Raw genomic sequence first — 21,115 nt, forward strand, 5'->3', positions numbered from 1 at the left:
CAATTAATTTTCTGTGATCTTCTGTCAATCAATAATTACAGCAGAACATGAATGTAACTGTAAATTTAAAAAAGACTTAAAATGTTTAATGTATCATAATATTCAAAGATTAGATGGTAACTGGTCTAGCATTAGTCAACGGTAAAGCTACTAATTGCAATTTAGACTGATAAAAACATATCAAAAGTTCTAGTCCATAATTAAATATACATCTTTTAGGGGTGTATGTTGCAGAGAAATAAAATATCTGGTAGAAAAGGGTGGGCATGCACACCACATAGGCCTAGGTTCTAGCTGGGAGTTATGCCCACCCACCATTATTATTGCAAAATTATAGTGGCAGACATTAATGAAAAAAATAAATAAAATAAAATAAATAGTAACTAGTGTCTCAACCTATAATCCCAGAAATTATTTTTTTCATTTTCAGCACAGAAGTGCATCAGTGTGTGGGCCTATGACACAGAAAATCAGAAAAATGTCAGCATCTGTGTCCCCAGTGGAAAACAGTGGGCCTGAAACAAACAAAAAAAAAGTTCCATATAAAAAGCCCACATGTCTCTTACACATTTCTAATTGTCTAATTATGGTAACTTATTGTGCAAAACTGACTTCTGACTTTTGGATTTTATTAACTTTTTTCATCAATTACAGGACTCTAGGTGTGCTGGCTTATTAAAACCTGAACTAAGCCTCAATTTACCTGTTTAAATTGTCTTAATTTTTATAAACCTGAATGAACACATCAACAAAATCAAAATAAGCGGAAACTGATCAGATTAGGCCTCACAATCAACAAGTATCACAGAGAAGTAGCTGTATGGTTCGTGATTGTCTGGTCAACAGTGCAACAGCGCCTCTTATGGGTTAAAATTGGGTACTGCTGTTAATACACCCTGAGTGTGTGCGTGTCGTAAAATTAATCAATCATTTTAAATCGAAACATTTACAACGATAATGATTGACCCCGCCCTTCTGCTCAAGATGGCGGTTTGGACTGAAACACACACTTCAATATGGATACGGATTAACAAATAAAGGGTTTAACTAAGTCAAAAAAAAAAAAAAAAATCAGTTTATTAGAAACTATGGCTCCTGTTTCAACCAGTCTGCAGAGAAAAAAGGTGCCAATTTCTATGTCTATTAAGTCAAAATTCAAATTAAATGAAAAAAAGGCCAAGAGCAAGATATTACATTTGTAGTTTTTTTTTTTTTTTTTTTTTTTTGCAGCCTGGTGCAGAGTAATTTGGATTTCCAAGTGAATCTTTGTGATCTGATGATCAACAAGACCTGTATTATTTTATAGCAGACTACTTCTGAATGAGTTATTTCTTATTTTGTACGGCGTTTCGGAAAATTGAAAACCCTGACGGAGGAAACAACTTATTTCGTGCTGAATTTCATTTTTCCAATTTTAGACATGAATCTAAATTTAATTAGCAGGAAATTTCTCCCTTTAGAAAGTGTGTTTTATAAAACTCACCGATAATTAGACGTCTGATGGTGCACACAGATCCAACCAGCACACCAGAAACTTGGCTTTCAATTTATGCCATTTCACCATTTTAAAACTATTAAAAAAAAAAAAAAAAGGGAAAAAAAATAGCAGAAGAGTTAGAAGAGTAAGAACATCAGCATGAAACCTTTCATGACACTTGCTGAGTCAGTGGGACAGTCCGGTCCTAAAGATCCCCTATGAGAGAAATTTCCCCTGTCCTATTTGGGTCTGTTTTGTGATGCTAATGTTTCATTAATTCTGACACCTCATATGAAAGCGAGAAACTTTCTGACGCACCGCTGCTGCGACCTGACTCAAAAACACGATGGGCGTCGATGGTAGCACCGCTCACGGCCACTGGGGGCGCTGACGGTTTTTTCCTCCCGTGGTTATAAAGACCAAAGAATTCAACTGGATTCAGGAAGTGCTGAAGTTGTTGACAGTCTCCCTGAGATCAACCTCGGAATCTGAAGTAGGACATTTTGCAGTTTTGTCTCTTAGTATTATAATAAAACAAGTGTCGCTTTACTTATTTTGTAGATTTCATTTAGTGTGTTGTTATTTTTCAGATAGCAGGTGACACTACGTGGTGTGAGGACAGGAGTAGCCTATTTTATCACTTGTCATTTTAACTTACAGTTTCGGTTAAATTCAGAAAGTTACCATCTTACCACCACCTACTTTCGAGAAAGGAAACTTGACACTGCGTTGTTGTAAGGATTAGCAAGATACTGTGAAGTGTTGCATCATACTGTGATTGCAAAATGTTTGTATGTCAGGTTTTTGTTGAAATTGTTTTACAGTGTTGATTCAATGATATATATATATATATATATATATATATATATATATGTTATACTGACCCTGAAGTTGACTCAAGACTTCTTTAAAATAAAAATTAAAAATAAATCCCCTTCAGGCACGTTCAGTTACTTGATACTGTAACTGAAAAATGTAACTGTTACTGAAAAATCTTGAATCCTTATATATATATATATATATATATATATGCCTATTCAAGGCATATATATATATATATATATATATATATATATATATATATATATATATATGCCTATTCAAGGATTCAAGATTTTTCAGTAACAGTTACATTTTTCAGTTACAGTATCAAGTAACTGAACGTGCCTGAAGGGGATTTATTTTTAATTTTTATTTTAAAGAAGTCTTGAGTCAACTTCAGGGTCAGTATAACATATATATATATATATATATATATATATATATATATATATATATATATATATATATATATATATATATATATGCCTATTCAAGGATTCAAGATTTTTCAGTGAAGTAAATTGTATATATATATATATATATATATATATATATATATATATATATATGGAGGATTCTTTGCAGAGCTGTTGCATGAGCTGTAAGGAATACCAGCTGTAAGTTTAGAGTTGGTCCAGTTCTGGACTGCTGAGACCGACTCAACATTAAAATTTACACTGAGCACAAATATAACTGAATAATAAACTTGGTAGTGCTCTCTAGTGGATGAATTACACAATAGTTTTTGGACAAAACTGGTGCTGCAGAGACAGGATTGTTCAGATTTTGAATGCTTTATGCTTCAAGGTTCAATGCTCCCTCAATTTGAAACTGAGTGTCAAAAATGTGCCCTCTCCAACCCCAGCCTGAGCGGATCCTGTCCCCAAACGCATATTTTGCATATAAGATTCAATGGCATGTTTAATTTGTCTGCAGCGGTGTCCAATTTCTGCTGTCAATCCTTCGTTATATCATCAGAGGTTATTATCTAAGACTCTGGACTCCCTCCAGACTCGCGAAACATATACATCTGGTTAAACAGGCAGGCTAAACTGATGTTGTTTTACAGTTTTGTGGAGTTCCCCTTTAAACACAGGTCTGACATTTGACTGTCAATGTCCAGCTGTTGGAATCCTCTCTCCTGACAATGTCTCTCTTTCTCATCAGGTAATGGCTGAACCCAGAATATCTTCCATTGATGGGAAGTTAGCTGAAGAATTTGCTGCTCCCTCCCACGTTGAGGAGGTCAAAGAGGAGATGTCTGCTTTTGCCATGCATCACGTGGCAGCAGGTCGCAGGGTGGTTCTCATCACATCAGGGGGCACTAAAGTTCCCCTAGAGTCGCGCACTGTTCGCTTCCTCGATAACTTCAGCAGTGGCAGACGAGGAGCAGCCTCCGCAGAATATTTCATAGACTCCGGCTACGCTGTCATCTTCCTGCACAGGCATCGCTCCCTCTACCCTTATACTCGTACATTCTCAACCATAAACATGCTGGATGCCCTGACGTTCAGAAGTGGAGAAGCATCATCTGGTAGCTCTAGTGAAGTCGTGGTTAACCAGCAGGTGCTACCGAACATTGCCAAAGTGCTGAAGAGATACCAAGAAGTGAAAGACAGCAGACTCCTCCTGCCCATTGACTTCAGCACTCTGTCAGAGTATTTGCATCTTCTCAAAGCAGCAGCACAGGCACTCAGCACAATAGGTATAAATTACAAACAAATTACAGGTTGAGGTCAAAGTTCTTATCAAGTATATTTCTCATAACTTGTCCTCAAATGTTTATTCTGCGCTTAGGATCAAAGGCCATGTTCTACTTGGCGGCAGCAGTGTCTGATTTCTATATCCCAGCATCTGAGATGCCTGAACACAAAATCCAGTCTTCCAATGGTCCTCTTCAAGTGAGTGGGAATGCAGCTGTACAGTTTTTTTTAAGCTATGCTAGTGGCATGGTTCTAGGCATGGCAGTGTTGAATTTGTATAGAAATTAAATGTTATCACTTTGATAACCCCTAAACCTTTGATCTAGCACCATTATCAGGTCCACACTTTTGTTTATGACTAAATACCTGCAAAACTAATGACATTCCCAAAGCACTGTTGTGCCTAAGTACAGCTGCAAAGAGATGCCAGCATGGCTTTAGAAACAAGTCTTGTTATTAATGAGAGTATACTTTCTTTTTTCTCCTTCAGCTCAGCTTGAACATGGTCCCCAAGATACTGTCTCCACTGGTGAAGGACTGGGCACCTCAGGCATTTGTGATATCATTTAAGCTGGAGACTGATGCAACCATACTGCTGGACAAGGCTCGACGGGCTTTGGACACCTACAGGCACCAGGTAGTGGTGGCCAACGTACTGGACTCTAGACGGGGTTATGTGGTGGTGGTGACCCCTGCGACTCAGGCCGAGCTGATCCTCACAGAGGAGGATGTGAAGAACGAGGTGGAGATAGAGGAGAGGATAGTGAGCAACCTGACATCGGCACACAATAAGTTTATAACTCAACAAGTGGGTTGACTTATCATCTGCATGCCTGAGTCAGTGACGCAGTTTTAAGTTGTGTCTGTGCTCTTCCCTGACCCTGAGATTGAGCTTGGCTTAAATTTATACTTGCCTGTTCTGCTGACAGAGTTACTGTATATGTTGTCTGGTTGCACAACCTTAATAGTAACTGTAATGCCTGTCCTTTTTACCTGTTCTAAAATGGGCCTCTAAGGTCCAAATGCTGTTTCTGTGCGGGGACAATATACAACTTATTGACCGTTCATAAAATGTTTATTCAAACTGTGCAATGATCCAGGACATACTGTCTTTTGTGGGACACTTTGTCTTTTCTACAACAGTGACTAACAGTTGAATAATTCAGTGATATGATTTACTATGAGGGTCACCTGTAATAAACATTTACAAGTACAGTCCATTGGTATTTTTCAATCCCATGGCTACACTTGGCAGCACTTTTTGGATTCTATCTTTAGCTACTTAAGTTTGATGCTCTTCTTGACACCAGCACGAATACCAGACATCTCTCCGCTGTATCTTGTCTGCTCCTGACGAACCTCGCGTACCTGGTGAATATAAACAACAGTCTCACTATTGTTCTTGCGAATGTGTTTGACATATCAACATACAGTATGCTCTTGTGTGAAATACAAACCTGTCCCTTTCTGCGGATTTTGGCCCGCCTGAACTTCTCCTTGTTCTTGACTCTGGGATTACGGTCAATCTTCTTCCTCTTTGGTGTGAGCCCCTTGTTCTTGGCCATCTGTGGAATTGGTAGAGACACATAATTAAAATAAATGTTCAGAAGTGATTAAGTCTGACATGGAATGCATGCTGTGAATAGAGTATGGCAGGCATCAGATACTTAAATGTACTGAAAAAAAAACAACTTTTGTCGACGACTCCAGCAAGTAATGAATATTCAAAGACACATGAGCAAGCGGTGAGGGGAACACATTATTTAAGCTTGTGATGTTGAAACAACTGTATATCCAGTATAATTTCACATTTAAGTACTACATGGCTGGAAATTATGTCACGTACTGAGACCCTCCAGCAGGTGGCGCCCTCATGTCACAGAAAACAAAGTACACATATGACCCTCATTGAGAGCTGTCTTCCCAAATAATGAGAAATCATGAGTATTGAACTTACTCTGGCTCATGAATGTAAATACTGTTAATTCAGTGTGTGAGTGGCTGCAACTCAGTACCTGGTAAGTGATTCCTCTCTTAGAATCTGGATCCAGCTCTTCCTCCTGATAGTTATTCTCTTCCAACCTGCAACAAATTGACCGTTTATCAGACCCTCAGCTCATTTGGTTGATTTGAAATGCCATTTGCAAGCTTAAAAAAAAAAAAAAAACAGTCATACTTACTCTTCTTGATCATTGCCCTTTCTCTTCAATTTCAACCGCTCCTCCACGTCTCTGTAGAAACGCAAAGCCGCTTCCTCGTCCAGGTCAGAGTCTGAGTCCTCCTCGACCTCAGGCATAGTTTCTCCAGAATTCTGCAGCCCAATGTGCATTCATTAGCATTCATATGTTCCATGCTAAATGTCATGATTCAAACTGAGGATGTCCTTTTGGTCTGGGAAGGGAAGTACACCAGAAGAACTCTTTCAAAAAGAATCTCACCTTTTCCTTCTTATTGGACACTCTGGTCTTCTTTCCATCTGCTGACTTGCTGGTGGCCTTATCTTTCTCCTCACCAGCTAGTAGCTTGCGAAACTCTGGTGCAAGCCGAGCATCCACTGCTCCTAGTTCATTGATGAGCTGTAGGCAAATGTTGAGGGAGGTATTTAATGGTCCATTGTGTCCCATGACACTGGTAGTGTAATGTCCCAGCCAAAGAGTTATTGCTGCCACTGTCAGACACACTACAAATGCAGTTTTCTTGACTGAAGGACATACAGGGTGAAAGCAATTGCTAATACTGTGTGTCAACATGCACAGACTTACATTTCTGTAGGTGAGCAGTCTTTCAATCACAGGGTGGTTATGAGCAGGGATTCGTTTTGCTTTCAGCACCAAGTAGAAACTGATGTTTGTGCAGTAACTGTGGTGAGAAACAAAGATCCGTCATCCTTCTTCGAAGGGCAACGACGTGAACTCGCAATTTTAAGCTACAGTTTAAGCACCACTTACTTGAGATAAAGTTGCTGTTTTGTCTTCAGGTAGTCAGCACCCTTTGGAAAACAGGACCAAAGTTATTTAGACTGACAGATTTTATAGTTATATGGCTAGAATATCAAATATGCTTTTGGTACTCTCCAAAAAAACAAACAAACAAACAAAAACATCTACATGTTCAAAACACAGCACCAAACACCACATTTTTCCTTTATGTAACCTAACTGTTGTGATCAGAGTCATTTTGTGGAACCTAATCATGTTCATGGTTGATTTCAGTGTGAATACTTAATACCTAAAATCAGGAATGATGGCTCATACAGCCTCAGGCTAAGTGAATGAAATATTTACATCTGCCTTTTTTACACTTTACACTGTTTGCCAGATGGAAATGGTGAAATTATCTTTAATTATACAACAGGATATTGCTGGTGTGTCATACAGTACAATCGTGATGAGTTGCTGATGTTCCCTCACCGGGATGCAGTCACACATCTTCAGCACTGGCTATTTAAAAGCCTTAACTAAACACCAAATTTCCTGAATTGCCTTAAAACAAACAATCTCTGACGTACCAGAGGAAAAATAGTCTCTGTTTTGCCCTTTTACTTCAGTGAGAAATAGAGAATAAAACTATCACAGAAGTACTAGTGCTCTCCTTGTCTTGCCTCCTGGTCCGTTCAATAACAATAATAAGGGATATATGCAACTCTTTACAATTCTAAGTTTGGTGAAACATTCACATCTAGACATGAAGCTAAATGCACTCACCTTTCCCGGTGGGATCTTTCCATCCTTGACCATCTGCATGAGGGGCCGCAGCTCATCCTTCAGCTCAGTAAGCTGCACACAAGAAGCAGAAAGAGAAATAATTCACATCTATTACACGATGGTCTGTGATGGCTAAGGACGTATCTTTACAGCTGAATGTGCATGTTGTGGTTTTATCCGTGTTCTACCTTTGCCTTGAAGTCTTGAATAAGTTCAAGCAGCTCTGGTGATTCCTTCTTCAGGAGTTTCATTTTTTCCTTCTGAGACATCTGCTTCAGGTCTTTCACGATCCTCTCCTCTTTTTCCGCAGTCTTCTTTTCATCCTTCTCCTCTACAGCAAATTCCTAAACACACAAACAACAGAAATCAACAAAAATAAGACATCATCAACATTATCGTCATCACAGGTGGAATTCAGTGCAGGTGTACAGGAGAGATTCACAACACAAAATACCTGAAAGAAGTTTAAGTCATAATCCTCCTCACTCAGATTTGCAGCCAAACGATTTTGGATATTTTTAGCCTCTTCTTCTTCTTCTTGTTCCTCAGCTTCCAAATCTTCTTGCGATTTCCCTTCTGTAATAATACAATGTAAGTGTTGCATAAGCAAACCTTAGCCATACAGATGACAAAATAGTCATGAATTGCTGCAGTAACATTGCTGGAGATAAAAGATTCTTACTGGTGGTCACATAATCAGAGTCGTAGAACATCTTCTTCTTTTTGCCCCATGCCATTTCATTAGGAAGGTCTAGGGGGAAAAAAACATAATTGCAGTTAAATAGGTTAGTTCCACCAAAGAGTAGACCATGTCCTGGGCATAAAAGGATGATTTTCTGTTTACCTTCGTCTTTTTTCCCCTCTAGATCACTCTCCATGTCTGTCCCCTCATCCTCATTCTCTTCTTCCTCCTCCTCTTCTTCTTCTTCCTCCTCCTCCTCCTCCGACTCAGAATCATCCAGAGCCATCACTTCCTCCTGCGAAATTCAGATGAGCTTGAATTTGCTCCTGGACTAATTTAATTTTCAGATTGTAAATCCAAACAAAGGCAAAAACTGAAAATGAGAATCACCTCATCGTCTATTTCCTCTGAATCACTCTCCATTTGAACACCACGGGCGAGAAGATTCTACGGCAAAGAGACCAACAGAGAAATGTGAGAACATAAAACAAGCCTCACACACTGACCACAGAAATATTAATGAGGTAAACTTACCGCAATCCTCCTATCGTGAAACTCATCAATTTTGTCCTTTGTGTACTGTGATGATTTCTGTAAGGAAAAGAGAGGACAGGTTCACATCTGACTGTCAGCACTGTTGAAAATAGCAATTCATTGATGGTAAATCATTCCATAATGTCTAATATCAAATTGAGAGATTAGATACTGTCAGATACTGTCAAAAAAGCATGGACATGTTGTATGTTATTAGCTGTTAACCCCGGGCTCTCCTCTGTTGAACAATACAGTAGTAATGGCATAAAACATTCGACTCTGCCACATGTTTTAAACACCTTTATCTTGCTATAATATTATGTTACTATAATTCTGTTTAGCTGAAAGAATATGGACTTTGACAGGTCAGTGTTATACACCACAGTAGTCCAGGTAGATCATCACACCATAACAACAGGGATCTGCAGGGTTCACAGAGTTAAACTTAAGACTTTATAAGACCTTTTTAATACCACTGAGAATGTTATTTAACGTCCTGTTTTACAATCATACTGAAAAACATATGAGAGATATCAGCGAAAACAAGTAGAGAGGCTATGACCTATAATTATTTACTGACATTTATATCAATCCTTTAAGAAAATATAAAAATATTAATCTATTTTGCAGACCTCTGCTGAGTTCTCTTACCTTATCAGGGACAGGCATGTCCTTGTAGGCTTCAGGACCATCTTCATCATACTGCTCTGTCTTTTTTGGTCTCTGTGGCTGTTTACCCCTGAGTAGCAAAGGACAGGAGACAAATGTGCTTAAATCTCTGCTCTGCAGCGTTCAGAGGATGTTTGACCCAGGAGCCTACATACTGCATACCACAGCCCTGCAGTATCTGCTACGTTCCTATAGGCCCTAATGGGAAATGCTGAGGATCTTGGGTCAAGACGTTGAACTTATTAGATCTCAAACAGCTACAGCTTACCCATTAAAACATGCAAACGCGAAGAAGCTAACTTTAGCCAAACTCACCTTTTTGCTCGAACCATGATGGAGATGAGTTACACTGGCTTTCTGAACGTTAGCAAACAAAACCGGACGTTACACCGGCGACTCAGCAACACGTTTCAAAGCCCGTGCTTATATCTGGAGATTAAAACTAAAGAAAACTGTTAAATATCCACTTCAGTTAAGACGCACACTTTCATACACTGGTAAACCACGTGTTTCCGCGATTTCTTCTTCTTATTCAGTTTTGATAGGAGCCTGCAAAGTAAGGTGAAAGGTGCATACCGCCACCTACTGCACTGGAGTGTGTAACATCATCACTTCACAGACAGAAGTATTTGAGCTTGGTTTATTTGTACAGGTAAAAACCAAACTAATGAAACACAAATAACTGTGAAAATTAATGAGCAGACCTACCAAAAATTCCTCTATCTAGATATGTATAAAACAAATGTTCACTGTTAAAATGTTATGGCAAGTGTCTACATAATGGTGGCTGGATACACTGTATGCACAAAATTTTGTGCCAATCTGTCCAAACCTGCTGGTGGCGCTAGAGGAAAGGTTAGGGGCTCACCAAAGTCTTTAGGCTTCATCCTCTGGGGACCACAAGTGTCCACAGAAAATCTCTGATCAGTACATTCAGACATGTTTCAGTCGGGAACAAAGTGGTGGATGGACAGACCAACTGACATTGCCACCCACAGAGCCACACTGCCAGTGTGGACAAAAAATGAAAGAAAACAAAATTTTAAATGTCTTTTTTTATTTGCTCTGTAGAACTTTGTAGAAAATTCCATTTCAATCAAATGGGAAAAATGTTTCCATAAGTCAATCATTTGTGCTTTTTAGCCAATAAGCAACCTAATGTCCCTCTACTCCCACGTGTGCGAGTATCCAACAGAAATGTACATATATTCCCATTTGCTGAAGGCTGAATCAGAGCTTTTAAAATTTTCAATCAAAAGGTCCTTCCATAATTTATTCTTGGTAGCACGTGTGACTGACTTTATGACTTCTACAGTGGTTAAAGCAGCTATTCATTGTGAGCAGCATGAACAAACTGTTTTTAATTTAAACATATTCAAATGTAAAGCACACTGTATTTAGCAGACAGTGAAACATTAAATCATCAGATTCACTAGATAAAAGATAAAACTGTAACACGACCTACATATTAACAGTGGTTTTTATCATCAGAGTCACTATCTGTTTTGGCTTATTTTGGGTAATTAACACTGCAAAAGGTCATAATTATCCACTGTTGACAGCATCCTGTCCTCAGTGACAGAAGATGTCACAGAAAATGTTGCTCATGAATTTTTGTCCTTGCTCCTCATTTTTGTTCTCCTTCCTTTTCTGTCCGTGACCTCCTCCAGTCCATGCCGAGACCAAAAGTGGAACTGCGAGGCCTCTCTCTGGGCAGAAAGTTTTTTGGAGTTCTGTACAATACAGATTTCATATCATCGTTCCTCTTCTTCATCAGGGCAAAAGCAGGTGTCATATAACCTGGGTCAAAGCACTGCCAAGGAAACAGAGATTGACAGTAACAGTTGTGTGAAATTTTGAGTTAATGGCACTTTATTTGGGGGTTTAGACCACCTAAAACGTTTAATTACTTCTTGCAGATTCATGTGAAACATGAACAGAATTAAAAGATAAAATCCATTCCTGTCTTCATTTTTTCTCTTATTTTTTTTGCTTGCTTCTGTATTATTGGCCTCTAAAATTCCTTAACATTAAACAATCTGACAAAGACTAATTCACTCTTTGGCTGAACTGCACACAATTCATGTTTTGAGGGCCTTAACCTCCATCTCCTATAAATTATATTTATATACCAGTTATTTGCCATAGCAAATGTATTGTCCTGGTTGATCCACCAACTTAACTGTAAACAGTTTTCCCTAGAACTACTTTAAATTTAGTCCCTGTGAAAGCTGTTATCACTGTGCACTGTGGATTATCTAGGATGCCTGGCATTTTTTTTGAAAGCAGACATTTCTCTTGATATTCTTAAATTACATTTGCCCATGTTGTGAACACCTTAAACTAAATTCCATTTAACTCCATTGTATGGGGGTGGAGCCATAAATCTCAAAGGTGGTTTTCTCAAAACTTGAATAAATAAAACCAAAGCTGTCTGCATCACCAACAGAGGTAAATGAAAAAAAATTTTTTTTTTTTCAGTGAACCCCTACGGTACACTACTTTTACTTGAGTAAAGAATCAAAGTGCTTTTTCTCTTCCAGTGAATTAAAAGGTAACATCTCTGTAAACTGTAAGCTTTTTATAAGATGTCTATTTTAACACAAGTGTTAACACAGAGTACTAACATAAAGCCACACACTTACACTGGCCTTAAGCCTTGGCACTGGGACTTCTTTCTCATCATGAGGCTCTGTGTTGTGTACGCTCAGGTCCATCATGGACTGGCTCATTTCAGACATGGCGCCATTTGATTCTTTCTTGAACAGTCTTGAAGTGCTCTGCTGAGGATGAATCCTCTTCATAATGTCACTCAGAGAACTGAAACTATCAGATTGCGGCACCCTCAGGATTAGAGGTTTCTGTGAGGAGAAAAATGCATCTCAGTTTCCCCAGGGCTTTTCTATCAGACTCAAGGGTATTGATGGCCAAGGCCAGTTACTTACTCTAGAAGATGGTGTGTTCTCCACTTTAGAGCTAGTTCCATTCATGCTGCTTTTCTCCTCCAAAATGGACTCCCTCCCCAAGCGCTCTCTTCTCTTAGCAGATGAAGATGTGACCATATTGTGTGTTGGTTCAGCTGTTTTATCATTAAGTCTTGTTGTTGTTTTCTCACCTACATTGGTGCACCTCTCTGTGGAGAGTTGCCTGGAAACGTGTTTTTCTACCATGCGTTCCACCCTGCAGATGAAAAAAAAAAAAATTCTTTTGGATATTTCACTTCTATAATAATGAATTCAATGTATTTTCTTAATCTTTTGTGTGTTACCTCTTCATTTGTTCTGTAGTTGGTGAGAGCTGTGTGTTGCTATGGAAATAATTAAAACCCCAAGGAAATATTTTAGTAAAACATTGGCAGAAAAAAACAACATAAAGATGGCAAATACTCTTAATCGGTATAAAGTCAAAACTGGATATAATGAGACTCACTTTAAAGTTGTCGATTTATCTGGCACATGGTTTGTCACTGGAGATGTGTTTTCATACACCCTGTCAAATGCAAAAAGAGATCAACAAATTCCCTCAAACAATCTGTATACAACACTCTGAAATTTGAAAATATATACTTGATCCAAAGGCAGCTTCAAGGACTCAGCAATGGTGTTTAAGAAGGGTTAAGTCAAGATGATCTATGTACCTTTTTTTATCCACAAATTGGTTTCCATTTTTATTAAAACCATCTGTGATGGGTGTGTTTCTGTCAAACAGCATGTTATTCCTGAGGGGCATTTCCTTGGCCACGATTTCCTCATGTTGACCCAGAGGACTGTCTGGGAAACAGGGGTCTCTCTGGACAACACCCATGGCTTCCCAGTCCAAGAGGGAATCAGCAGGTGGAGATGGAGGGTTGATGATCTCAGGGTCCAAAGAGAGCTGTTTTTGGAACTGGCCATCTGAGAAGTCTTTTAGCGGATGAGTCACATCTGCATGGGTACCTGCAACCCTCCACGCGTCTGGGACTGGGAGCGAAGCAGCAAAAAGGATCCTGAACTCCCTATCAAATGAGTCAACAACTGGTCCTTTTAGAACAGTGATCAGCTGCCGGTGCAGGTGGGCGTCTGTCCATGTGAGGCTGCAGAGCACAAAGACAGCTTGTTACATCACTCTCAAGTGAGTGTAACACATGTAAAAAAAAAAGGGTTGAAAGGCTTGTTCGTTTACCTGTAGCTGCCATGAATCACTGTCTCTAAATCAACCAGAAGAAACTTGTCTTTCATTTCCCCAACCACCATTCTTCCTGTCCTCGAACAGAAGGTTTTCCCTCCGAGGACCCGGACCTGCATGTTCTGCCAGATCAGAAGCTTAAGTTGAAACTCTACACTGAATTACATTGAAACTTGGCGTTTATGCATAACGGAATGTGAATAATCAACTCCAAGCTGAACAGGCATGCGGTTTCTTGATTCATACACAAGGTTTGAAACAAGAGTCTACAGCCGCTCTCTTAGGCTGTACTACAGGCACAGCAGCGCTTTGAGGTAAATGTATGATGACATGCTCACAATGACAATGCCAAAATGCTGATGTTTATCAGGTATAATGTTTACCGTGTTCCATGAATGTCTGTACCAAACTTCATGGCAATTCATCAAACAGAGATATTTATACGGGATAAGATAAGTTTGACATGCTGGTGGTACAAGTTGAAAATCCTCCTGGACCAATCAACTATTGCATCCAATTCTCATAGCAATGGCATATTTGTATAATTAAGAGAACATATTAGATCATCTGCTCATTCTGAGTAGTCTGTAGCTCAATCATAGAAACTGCCATGGATCGGTCATGTTCATTAACTTCATGTATTGCATTCATGAGAATTGTTCTTGACATCAGGCTGGTGTCTCACTGCTTTAAAGACATGCAAAAGCACTGAATGCTGTGCAACCAGTTTAGCTATGTGTTACTAAAAGTACATGTTACATTCCTAACATAAGCACGCCAAAGTAAAAAGACACTGTTAAAGTTTACAATGATGAGTTGAAATACCCTTCAAGAGTATGTATGCAGTGTGCCAAGTTTTTTATGATGTGCATTTACTTTCAGATGTGACACTTGTTTGAGAGGTGCCCATTATAAAATGTGTTGATCTGTTGGTGATGCTTAATTTTGGCTAAATAAAATCTCATTGCTGTGTCAAACATACACAAGATCATGGCTGCTAGGTGTGTGCTGATTTGTAGGGGGTGACTCACTGAATTCCTGAGCCTGTTGAGAGTGAAATTCTCCTGAATGGACCTTTGGTTCAGGATGATGTAGACAGGGACACCTCGGAAGGCAGCATTGTGCAAATCAGCAATCACCGCACCATCTGTCAGTCTGTCTGTCACAATGGCAATTACCTGCACAGTACACACAATGTCACTTAGCCTGTAATTTGACTCATTTTACATGCAGTAGTGGAAAACATGACCGGATACTACATAAGTAAAACTGAAGAAGAGACAGTGAAATCATAATGTTGAACAATAAGAATATGGATTCAATGGAAAGCTTTTTTTTCCTGCGTCAATTCACCTTTGAGGTGCATTTTAAAATTGCATAGGTGCAGGGTGCTTCAGGTATGACCTCTTTATAATATTGGAGAGTTTAAACTGAAGCAGTGCATCTTTTTATTAGTTTATCAATGTCTTTAGCATAAAATCTGAACATCATCAAATAAATAATTTATAGTGAAGCAAAAACTTTTCCTCTGAAATGCAGTGGTTTGAAAGTATAAATGAAAATTTAAATACTTGAGTAAAGAACCAATGTGTGTCATGTTCACCTTCTAATTGAATAATTATATTTGCATACTTGGGAAGCCTTTTGTAAATGTCGTCGGATTATCTCTCTGACAGGAGGTTCTCCTTCAGCAGGGGGACTGGTGTGGACTGTAACGCTTGCCTGGGGCACCCAAGGGCTTGATTCTGGCCAGCCCAGGTCAAGGTTCGGGGTTGGTGTGTCTGAGTGGCAAGGGAAGTAGGTGGAGCAGAAGTTCTCCATCTCTGAGCTGCCTTCCACTCCATTTTCCTTCTGCTGCACCTGTACCTGGTTAAAGCGACTGTCCTGACCCCAGCTGGTTATCTGGCCGACCTCTTCGGGTGACAAGAAGCAGCCAGAGCGCTCTGTGCCGATGGAGCTGTAGAACGCCTCTGGTCCCGCACTCAGGAGTCTCTCCACTGCTTGTCGCTCCCTCTCACAGTATAGGAACTCTGGGGAGGACTCATACACTGGCAGGAACACTGCATCCTCATCAAGGCTCTGCTTTTGAGAGTTTGACATAACTGCAGTCTGATGTGTCTCTGGGAAAAAAGTGCTACCTGTCAAAGTTCCCGCTATTGACTAAAAGTGTGTGACAACAAGACCATCCTAGGCCAACTCATGTCACCCTTAAATCTGGTTACAGTAATCCTTTCAATCATCCCCCTGGCAACACAAAAATCACCCTATTTCCACGTTGGCATGAGGTACCCACAGTTCTTTAGATGTCTTGATGTTGCTGTCTTGATGATTTCACATCACTCCTTACTGACGAAAAGCCTGTTCAGGGTTCACAAGTTCAGTCTTGAGTATGTTTCTGCAGCAGCCTTGTCCCCCAGCTCATGTTGACATAAGAGAAAAATCAACCAGTTTAGGTAATCAGTGGATCTACCAGCTTAAAAAGAAAGTTAGTTTTAACACACACACATAAAATGAATAACTTACTTAATAAATTAATAAACAAACACGTTGTGAAACTCACCTCCCAGGCAGTATGTCTCATCTCCCAGGCTCAAGTATTACTCATAAGCTTTCAGACGCTGTGGCTCTTTGTGCGTCCCCTCCCCTGCATGTCATCTCACTCCTCTTAACCCTTCCACTCCTTGTCACCGACATTGTTCTCAGATTCCAGAAATTCTGTGCAGCTGACAGATGAGTTGGCCACTCCAACACACAATCACAATCCTAATGTACCTCCTCTGACTTCTATAGCTGCAACATTTAAATTAAATTACAGTCTCTGTTGTTCTGGTGTCACTTCATACACATCCTAATTGTGTGTGTGAGGTGTGTAGTGAATAACATTGATAAGATATGTACCCAATACCTAGCAGGCTGCCATTTCACAGTTTCACAGTTTTCTTTTTGGACTGGTCCAGCCAGACAGGTAGGTTTTGTGGAAGTGTAACACGCAATACTGTATCTGACTTCCCATCTAAAGGTGTCAGGTGCAATCACAGTGGTTTTTTATTTCTGTGGAAGTACCTTTGGAAAAGGTGTTTGTGAACCTTGATTCTACAGTAAATACCCCCCAGCCAGTTTGTTCTCAGTTCATTATCACATTTCTTCCTCTTATCTGTTGAAAATAGTGCAGGTAAAGTAAACAATGAATGCCAGGAAACAATGAGAGATTAAATGACAAAGATGGCGCACCCCGTCGCAACCATAGTGTTGTGTCAAAGGATTGCACCTGCACTGTGCTACACTTAATACAAAACAAAACAGGCCTTACATCGATTTAGCCCTTTAAGCACAAGAATAGCCTTCAGTAAAGCTGACGTGTTAGTTATTTGATGAAACGAACAGATTATAAAGTGATAACAATCAATGAATTTTGTTTTTAATAAGTAAACAGATATGTACAAGATACAAAAGCAAGTCATTTGAGTGCCATATTGTTCTCTTGTGTTGTGCATTTACTAATATTTCTATGTCAGAATGCTTCATCTAACATATTTATTAGAGATTTGTATCTTATAGCATGATGATGATGATGATGAGTTTTCTTTATCTGTTCTGGAATGACAATGAGATACTATTATAATGATGTAATAGCAAACATAGTATATGTAGCACAATAGGGTAGATATTCAGGCCACAGAAAACAGAATTGTATCATTTAAAGAGGTATTTCATTATTTCCTAATGTTTGCGTTCTGTTAACTGGGAAGTGACTGAAGAGCTTTTCAGTTCAGTGCTTCTTGCGCAAGTGGACATATAGGACTCCACTGACCAGGAGGAGAGGGACACACAGCCATGCCAGGATGAAGCAGTATCCAAAGCGTCCTTTGCTCAGATCTCTGGAGTCACTCAGGATCTCTTTCCTGTGGAAGGTGAAGATGAGGCAGGCGGCAAAATCTGTGAAACCTGCAAGAGTGACGTATTAAAAAGGTTCAGTTCAAATTATCTTAGTTCATCACAGTCAGAGATTTTCATAGTATATACACCCAATGTTCATTTCATTAGGTACACCTGTATGATCTATTGCAACTCAATACAACAGATCAGCCATGAATTCTACCTTTGCAAATATGTAAATTCAATATAAGCTTATCAAGCTTAAGAGCATAGTTAAAGGTGGTGTTGTACTGGACTACATTACACCATCAGTAACTATGATGTCAGTGCTAAAAATAAATTTATTTTTATCAGCAGATTAATACATATTTGGAGCCCTACCAAGTATTTAAGGGAGTAGGACTGTGATTTAATTTTTTTGGTAAAGCAGCAGGGCTCTATGGTACAGAGGAATAAGCTATATCAGACAATACTTGTTAGCAGTCAGGTAAGTGCTGGTTTTGATCTTTCTTATGGGATCTGGTGACAATAAGAAGATTAATATATTGAATACTAACCACCTTATCCTTGATATCATAAATCTGGGCTACTTCCTCCATGAGTATAAATGTCACAAGAAGGAACTGCTTTATAAAAATCCTCGAAAGAATGAAAACAACACGTTGTTGGGTTTTCATTTACACAGTTTTTTGTGGATTAAGGATTAAGCCTTCAAAACACCTGCAAAGGCCTGGCAGAGGCCTGTGAAGTAGAAGAGTCCTCCTTTGGACATGGTGAACAGCTGGCCCAGAAAAACCAGGAAGGAGATGGAGGAAAAGACCACAGAGAGGACCATGAGGGCCTGGACCGACTGCAGCCAGTCTAGGAGAACAGGTGCACAACACTGACTCACAAGTAAAACGAAAAGCTCCAGACAGTTATGCAATCTCGTAGAAATGCTAAATATGACCACTAAATAAACAACCCATTGCACGAATGTAGGTAAGCACACTGACTCTCTCTGAGAATTTACCGCTCTCGTTGGTAGCAGCACACAGCCAGGTGTCTGTGGCATTATCATGGAAGCAGTTATACCACAGGTCTGTGATTTCTGAATCAGTCCATACCCACCAAGACTGAAGGAAGAAAGAAAGGACAAATGAATGAAAGAAAGTTTTTATCACTTTGACTATGCTGAGTAAAACTGGCACACACAGTCATATAATTTATAAGATGGACCAGATTCCAAAGGCAGTTCAAAATGGTTTCGTGCACAAAACCACAGTTAGTATGTTGATGTGCAGCATTCTTGAATTTGTTTTTTTTTTTTTTTTCATATCATGTGTGGATTAGCAGTGATATCTAATGTTAGAACAGGGACAAGACGAGTTAATACACTAGTTTACATGTTCATCTCACCTTCTCCAGGGTGGCGATGAGGAGCATGGCCAAGGTGGCCAGATGTAGCACAATTAGGGATATGAGGAGGAAGACCATGACTGCGCAGAGATTTCAGAAGAGTCTAGTATCCTGTGTACAAACAACCCTGTGATGTTATTGTGATTGTAGATTTTGACTGAGATTGGTGGATTCATACAGGATCAAACAGCTCTGTGGTCAAAGACACACCATGTGCCGCCACTGCTAAGGGCCGTCCCTTTCTCCCATGTCACTTGAAGCACACAGTAGATTTCTGAAAGCAGAGGCCTGAAACAATGGACTCTGTCTTCCTCTCTTGGAAACTCTGAGCACTTTCATCATGCTTCTCAACATCTGCACTGACAATCTCCGCTCATTTATCAAGCCATGAGCATGCCAGACAACAGGGGGTGGGGGTGGAGGGGCTGTCCTGTCATCACATCCTACATCAGAAGCACCCCGTAACCACTGTAAACAAGCATGTAGTCTGACAATTAAAATAATCTGTCATTAAACTTAGAGTTCAACAAGTATGAAAAACCTACAAACTTATTTAATTTTCTTAATATTTTCAACACATTTCCCAATTGTCAATACCAGAGGAAGCTGTCTTGTGAAAGGGCTGGTTTTTTTTATATACAAATGTTAGAAGATGGTGAGAACGAACAGAACTACTATAATCCTGTCCATCAAATCAGAGTGACTTTTTTCATCAGAATCATTTGTGAGGGCATAAGCACGAAGGGGAAGTCAAATCCTTAAGTAATACTTGTTGACTTGTTGTTTGGTTTCAGTTCCCCAAGATACAGCTTTTAAAATTAGTAAAGACAGAATTTGTAATATTGTGTAATTAGTTTTTTTTCTCCTTTGGCCAGAAAGAGAGACTGTTGCTTTGTTTCAGATATTGTTGAATCTATTTTCAAATACAAATGCTAGATCTAAACTTTTAACTTTTGTATACACCCTTCACTGTGCAGCTAGACTCTTAGGAGTCTTGCACATGTTTGTCTTTCCCACCCAGCTCTGCCCACAGAGGGAAACCACTGTTGCTGTTTGATTGTGTTCAGAGGGGCATGTGTTTGATTACATACGACTACATCTGGTTTATGTAACAGCTTGAGGTACCTGGCACAGGCATAATACAAGTAATGAGAGCATAAATTGCAAGCGTGTCATGGTGGAAGAACAGAAAAGCATCTTCGTAGACATTCAACCAATATCATGACAGTCTTTTGTTGGATTTGACCATAAGTCACAAGTGTGACATGCATCTCATTAGGCAAGAGTTTCATCATGCATGTACTAATCTGTGTCAGATAATAACAGTAAACACAGGCATATCTATTCTGTTTAATTCAACATAACCCAGATGTTTTGATGAAGTTCCTACCCTTCAGCTTCGGTGTCGTTGAGTCTGTCCCTTCAGTGATTGTCTGTGACTTTTCTCTGTTAAAATCCTCCTTCTGTGCTTTTTCTTCCCTCCCAGACGTTTTAGCTCCAAAAGTTGGAGAGAAGGGTACAGAAGAGGAATGTGGAGTTAGATATAGGAGGAGTTCTCAACACCCATTTCCTCTAAACTTTCCCTGCCCTCCCCCTCAAATCTGTGGTGTGGACCAACTCAGCACCGAAAATAACATTCCTCTGGACCTGCATAAACACAGAACACTTTCTCAAAAGCTATACTGCAGCCATGTGATTTACATTAAAATGTCAATCAAAGTATGATAAAGTAGTGCATGCCCAAATCTATTATTCAGACTGTACAAAAGAACAACAAGAATCACACAGTTGAAACATATTTTTCATGACTCTAACAGTGGGAAATGTGGGGGCTGGCAATGGCTGATTTTTAGTATTATTAAATCAACACTTTTGTGCTTGTGTACATGCAGTCACTCTCTACATCCTGCTGCGCAGCTTGGCATGAAGACCGACACAACACTACTCCCTAAGTGATGTGATGGAAAGGCAGGAAATAAGGGCTGATTACTGCGCACTTTTGACTGTAAATGTGCAGGAAATCTCAGACCACCCAAGACAAATAAAATCCTCAGAAAGAATACTGATTTGTGTAGCAACTCTAAAT

At 39.5% G+C, this 21,115-nt stretch overlaps 4 protein-coding genes across 7 annotated transcripts; 1 reads left to right on the forward strand and 3 right to left on the reverse strand.

Moving 5' to 3' along the window:
* Window positions 1–1,915: 1,915 nt before the first annotated feature.
* Window positions 1,916–5,217, forward strand: ppcs (phosphopantothenoylcysteine synthetase). 2 transcript variants are annotated; one of them, XM_041034867.1, is made up of 4 exons: window positions 1,916–1,970; window positions 3,467–4,004; window positions 4,097–4,200; window positions 4,493–5,217. In XM_041034867.1, the coding sequence occupies exons 2-4, from the start codon at window positions 3,470–3,472 to the stop codon at window positions 4,817–4,819; spliced, it is 966 nt and encodes a 321-aa protein (XP_040890801.1). In that variant the 5' UTR covers window positions 1,916–1,970; window positions 3,467–3,469; the 3' UTR covers window positions 4,820–5,217. The 2 variants fall into 2 exon arrangements, with proteins under 2 accessions (XP_040890801.1, XP_040890800.1); XM_041034866.1 differs by lacking the exon at window positions 1,916–1,970 and adding an exon at window positions 1,989–2,211.
* Window positions 5,218–5,266: 49 nt separating this feature from the next.
* On the reverse strand, window positions 5,267–10,108 carry utp3 (UTP3 small subunit processome component). Of its 2 annotated transcripts, XM_041034864.1 has the most exons (16): window positions 9,907–10,108; window positions 9,574–9,661; window positions 8,923–8,979; window positions 8,779–8,835; window positions 8,551–8,683; window positions 8,389–8,457; window positions 8,161–8,282; window positions 7,895–8,050; window positions 7,707–7,778; window positions 6,951–6,991; window positions 6,765–6,861; window positions 6,441–6,578; window positions 6,183–6,313; window positions 6,018–6,084; window positions 5,460–5,567; window positions 5,267–5,370 (listed from the first exon to the last, which is right to left on the reverse strand). In XM_041034864.1, the coding sequence occupies exons 1-16, from the start codon at window positions 9,921–9,923 to the stop codon at window positions 5,281–5,283; spliced, it is 1,443 nt and encodes a 480-aa protein (XP_040890798.1). In that variant the 5' UTR covers window positions 9,924–10,108; the 3' UTR covers window positions 5,267–5,280. The 2 variants fall into 2 exon arrangements, with proteins under 2 accessions (XP_040890798.1, XP_040890797.1); XM_041034863.1 differs by having other exon boundaries at window positions 8,389–8,683.
* A 138-nt stretch (window positions 10,109–10,246) lies between these two features.
* On the reverse strand, window positions 10,247–16,600 carry fam83e (family with sequence similarity 83 member E). Its single transcript, XM_041035043.1, has 10 exons — window positions 16,316–16,600; window positions 15,388–16,172; window positions 14,787–14,933; window positions 13,753–13,877; window positions 13,229–13,663; window positions 13,021–13,080; window positions 12,860–12,898; window positions 12,537–12,771; window positions 12,237–12,452; window positions 10,247–11,404 (listed from the first exon to the last, which is right to left on the reverse strand). The coding sequence occupies exons 2-10, from the start codon at window positions 15,853–15,855 to the stop codon at window positions 11,219–11,221; spliced, it is 1,911 nt and encodes a 636-aa protein (XP_040890977.1). The 5' UTR covers window positions 15,856–16,172; window positions 16,316–16,600; the 3' UTR covers window positions 10,247–11,218.
* Window positions 16,601–17,160: 560 nt separating this feature from the next.
* On the reverse strand, window positions 17,161–20,557 carry emp3a (epithelial membrane protein 3a). Of its 2 annotated transcripts, none has more exons than XM_041032948.1 (5): window positions 20,420–20,557; window positions 19,030–19,156; window positions 18,644–18,746; window positions 18,352–18,492; window positions 17,161–17,700 (listed from the first exon to the last, which is right to left on the reverse strand). In XM_041032948.1, exons 2-5 carry the CDS (start codon window positions 19,105–19,107, stop codon window positions 17,525–17,527), a joined length of 498 nt encoding a protein of 165 aa, XP_040888882.1. In that variant the 5' UTR covers window positions 19,108–19,156; window positions 20,420–20,557; the 3' UTR covers window positions 17,161–17,524. The 2 variants fall into 2 exon arrangements, with proteins under 2 accessions (XP_040888882.1, XP_040888883.1); XM_041032949.1 differs by having other exon boundaries at window positions 19,030–19,139; window positions 20,420–20,553.
* Window positions 20,558–21,115: the final 558 nt, after the last annotated feature.

The sequence above is a fragment of the Toxotes jaculatrix genome, chromosome 3 (assembly GCF_017976425.1).
Source record: "Toxotes jaculatrix isolate fToxJac2 chromosome 3, fToxJac2.pri, whole genome shotgun sequence".
Lineage (NCBI taxonomy): Eukaryota > Metazoa > Chordata > Actinopteri > Toxotidae > Toxotes > Toxotes jaculatrix.

Excerpts from the sequence above, each read along its gene's own strand:
- ppcs (XM_041034867.1), top strand. The coding sequence starts at position 3,470 with ATGGCTGAACCCAGAATATCTTCCATTGATGGGAAGTTAGCTGAAGAA. Across the intron at positions 4,005-4,096 it reads ACAGGCACTCAGCACAATAG|GATCAAAGGCCATGTTCTAC; the intron begins GTATAAATTACA and ends TTCTGCGCTTAG. Across the intron at positions 4,201-4,492 it reads CTTCCAATGGTCCTCTTCAA|CTCAGCTTGAACATGGTCCC; the intron begins GTGAGTGGGAAT and ends TTTCTCCTTCAG.
- utp3 (XM_041034863.1), bottom strand. Across the intron at positions 6,314-6,440 it reads TGTCCAATAAGAAGGAAAAG|AATTCTGGAGAAACTATGCC; the intron begins GTGAGATTCTTT and ends ATTGGGCTGCAG. Across the intron at positions 5,568-6,017 it reads AGAGAGGAATCACTTACCAG|ATGGCCAAGAACAAGGGGCT; the intron begins GTACTGAGTTGC and ends CCAATTCCACAG.
- fam83e (XM_041035043.1), bottom strand. The coding sequence starts at position 15,855 with ATGTCAAACTCTCAAAAGCAGAGCCTTGATGAGGATGCAGTGTTCCTG. Across the intron at positions 12,899-13,020 it reads GATAAATCGACAACTTTAAA|CAACACACAGCTCTCACCAA; the intron begins GTGAGTCTCATT and ends TTATTTCCATAG. Across the intron at positions 12,772-12,859 it reads ACTACAGAACAAATGAAGAG|GGTGGAACGCATGGTAGAAA; the intron begins GTAACACACAAA and ends TTTCATCTGCAG.
- emp3a (XM_041032948.1), bottom strand. The coding sequence starts at position 19,107 with ATGGTCTTCCTCCTCATATCCCTAATTGTGCTACATCTGGCCACCTTG. Across the intron at positions 18,747-19,029 it reads TCATCGCCACCCTGGAGAAG|TCTTGGTGGGTATGGACTGA; the intron begins GTGAGATGAACA and ends TTCTTCCTTCAG. Across the intron at positions 18,493-18,643 it reads TGCTGCTACCAACGAGAGCG|ACTGGCTGCAGTCGGTCCAG; the intron begins GTAAATTCTCAG and ends CTGTTCTCCTAG.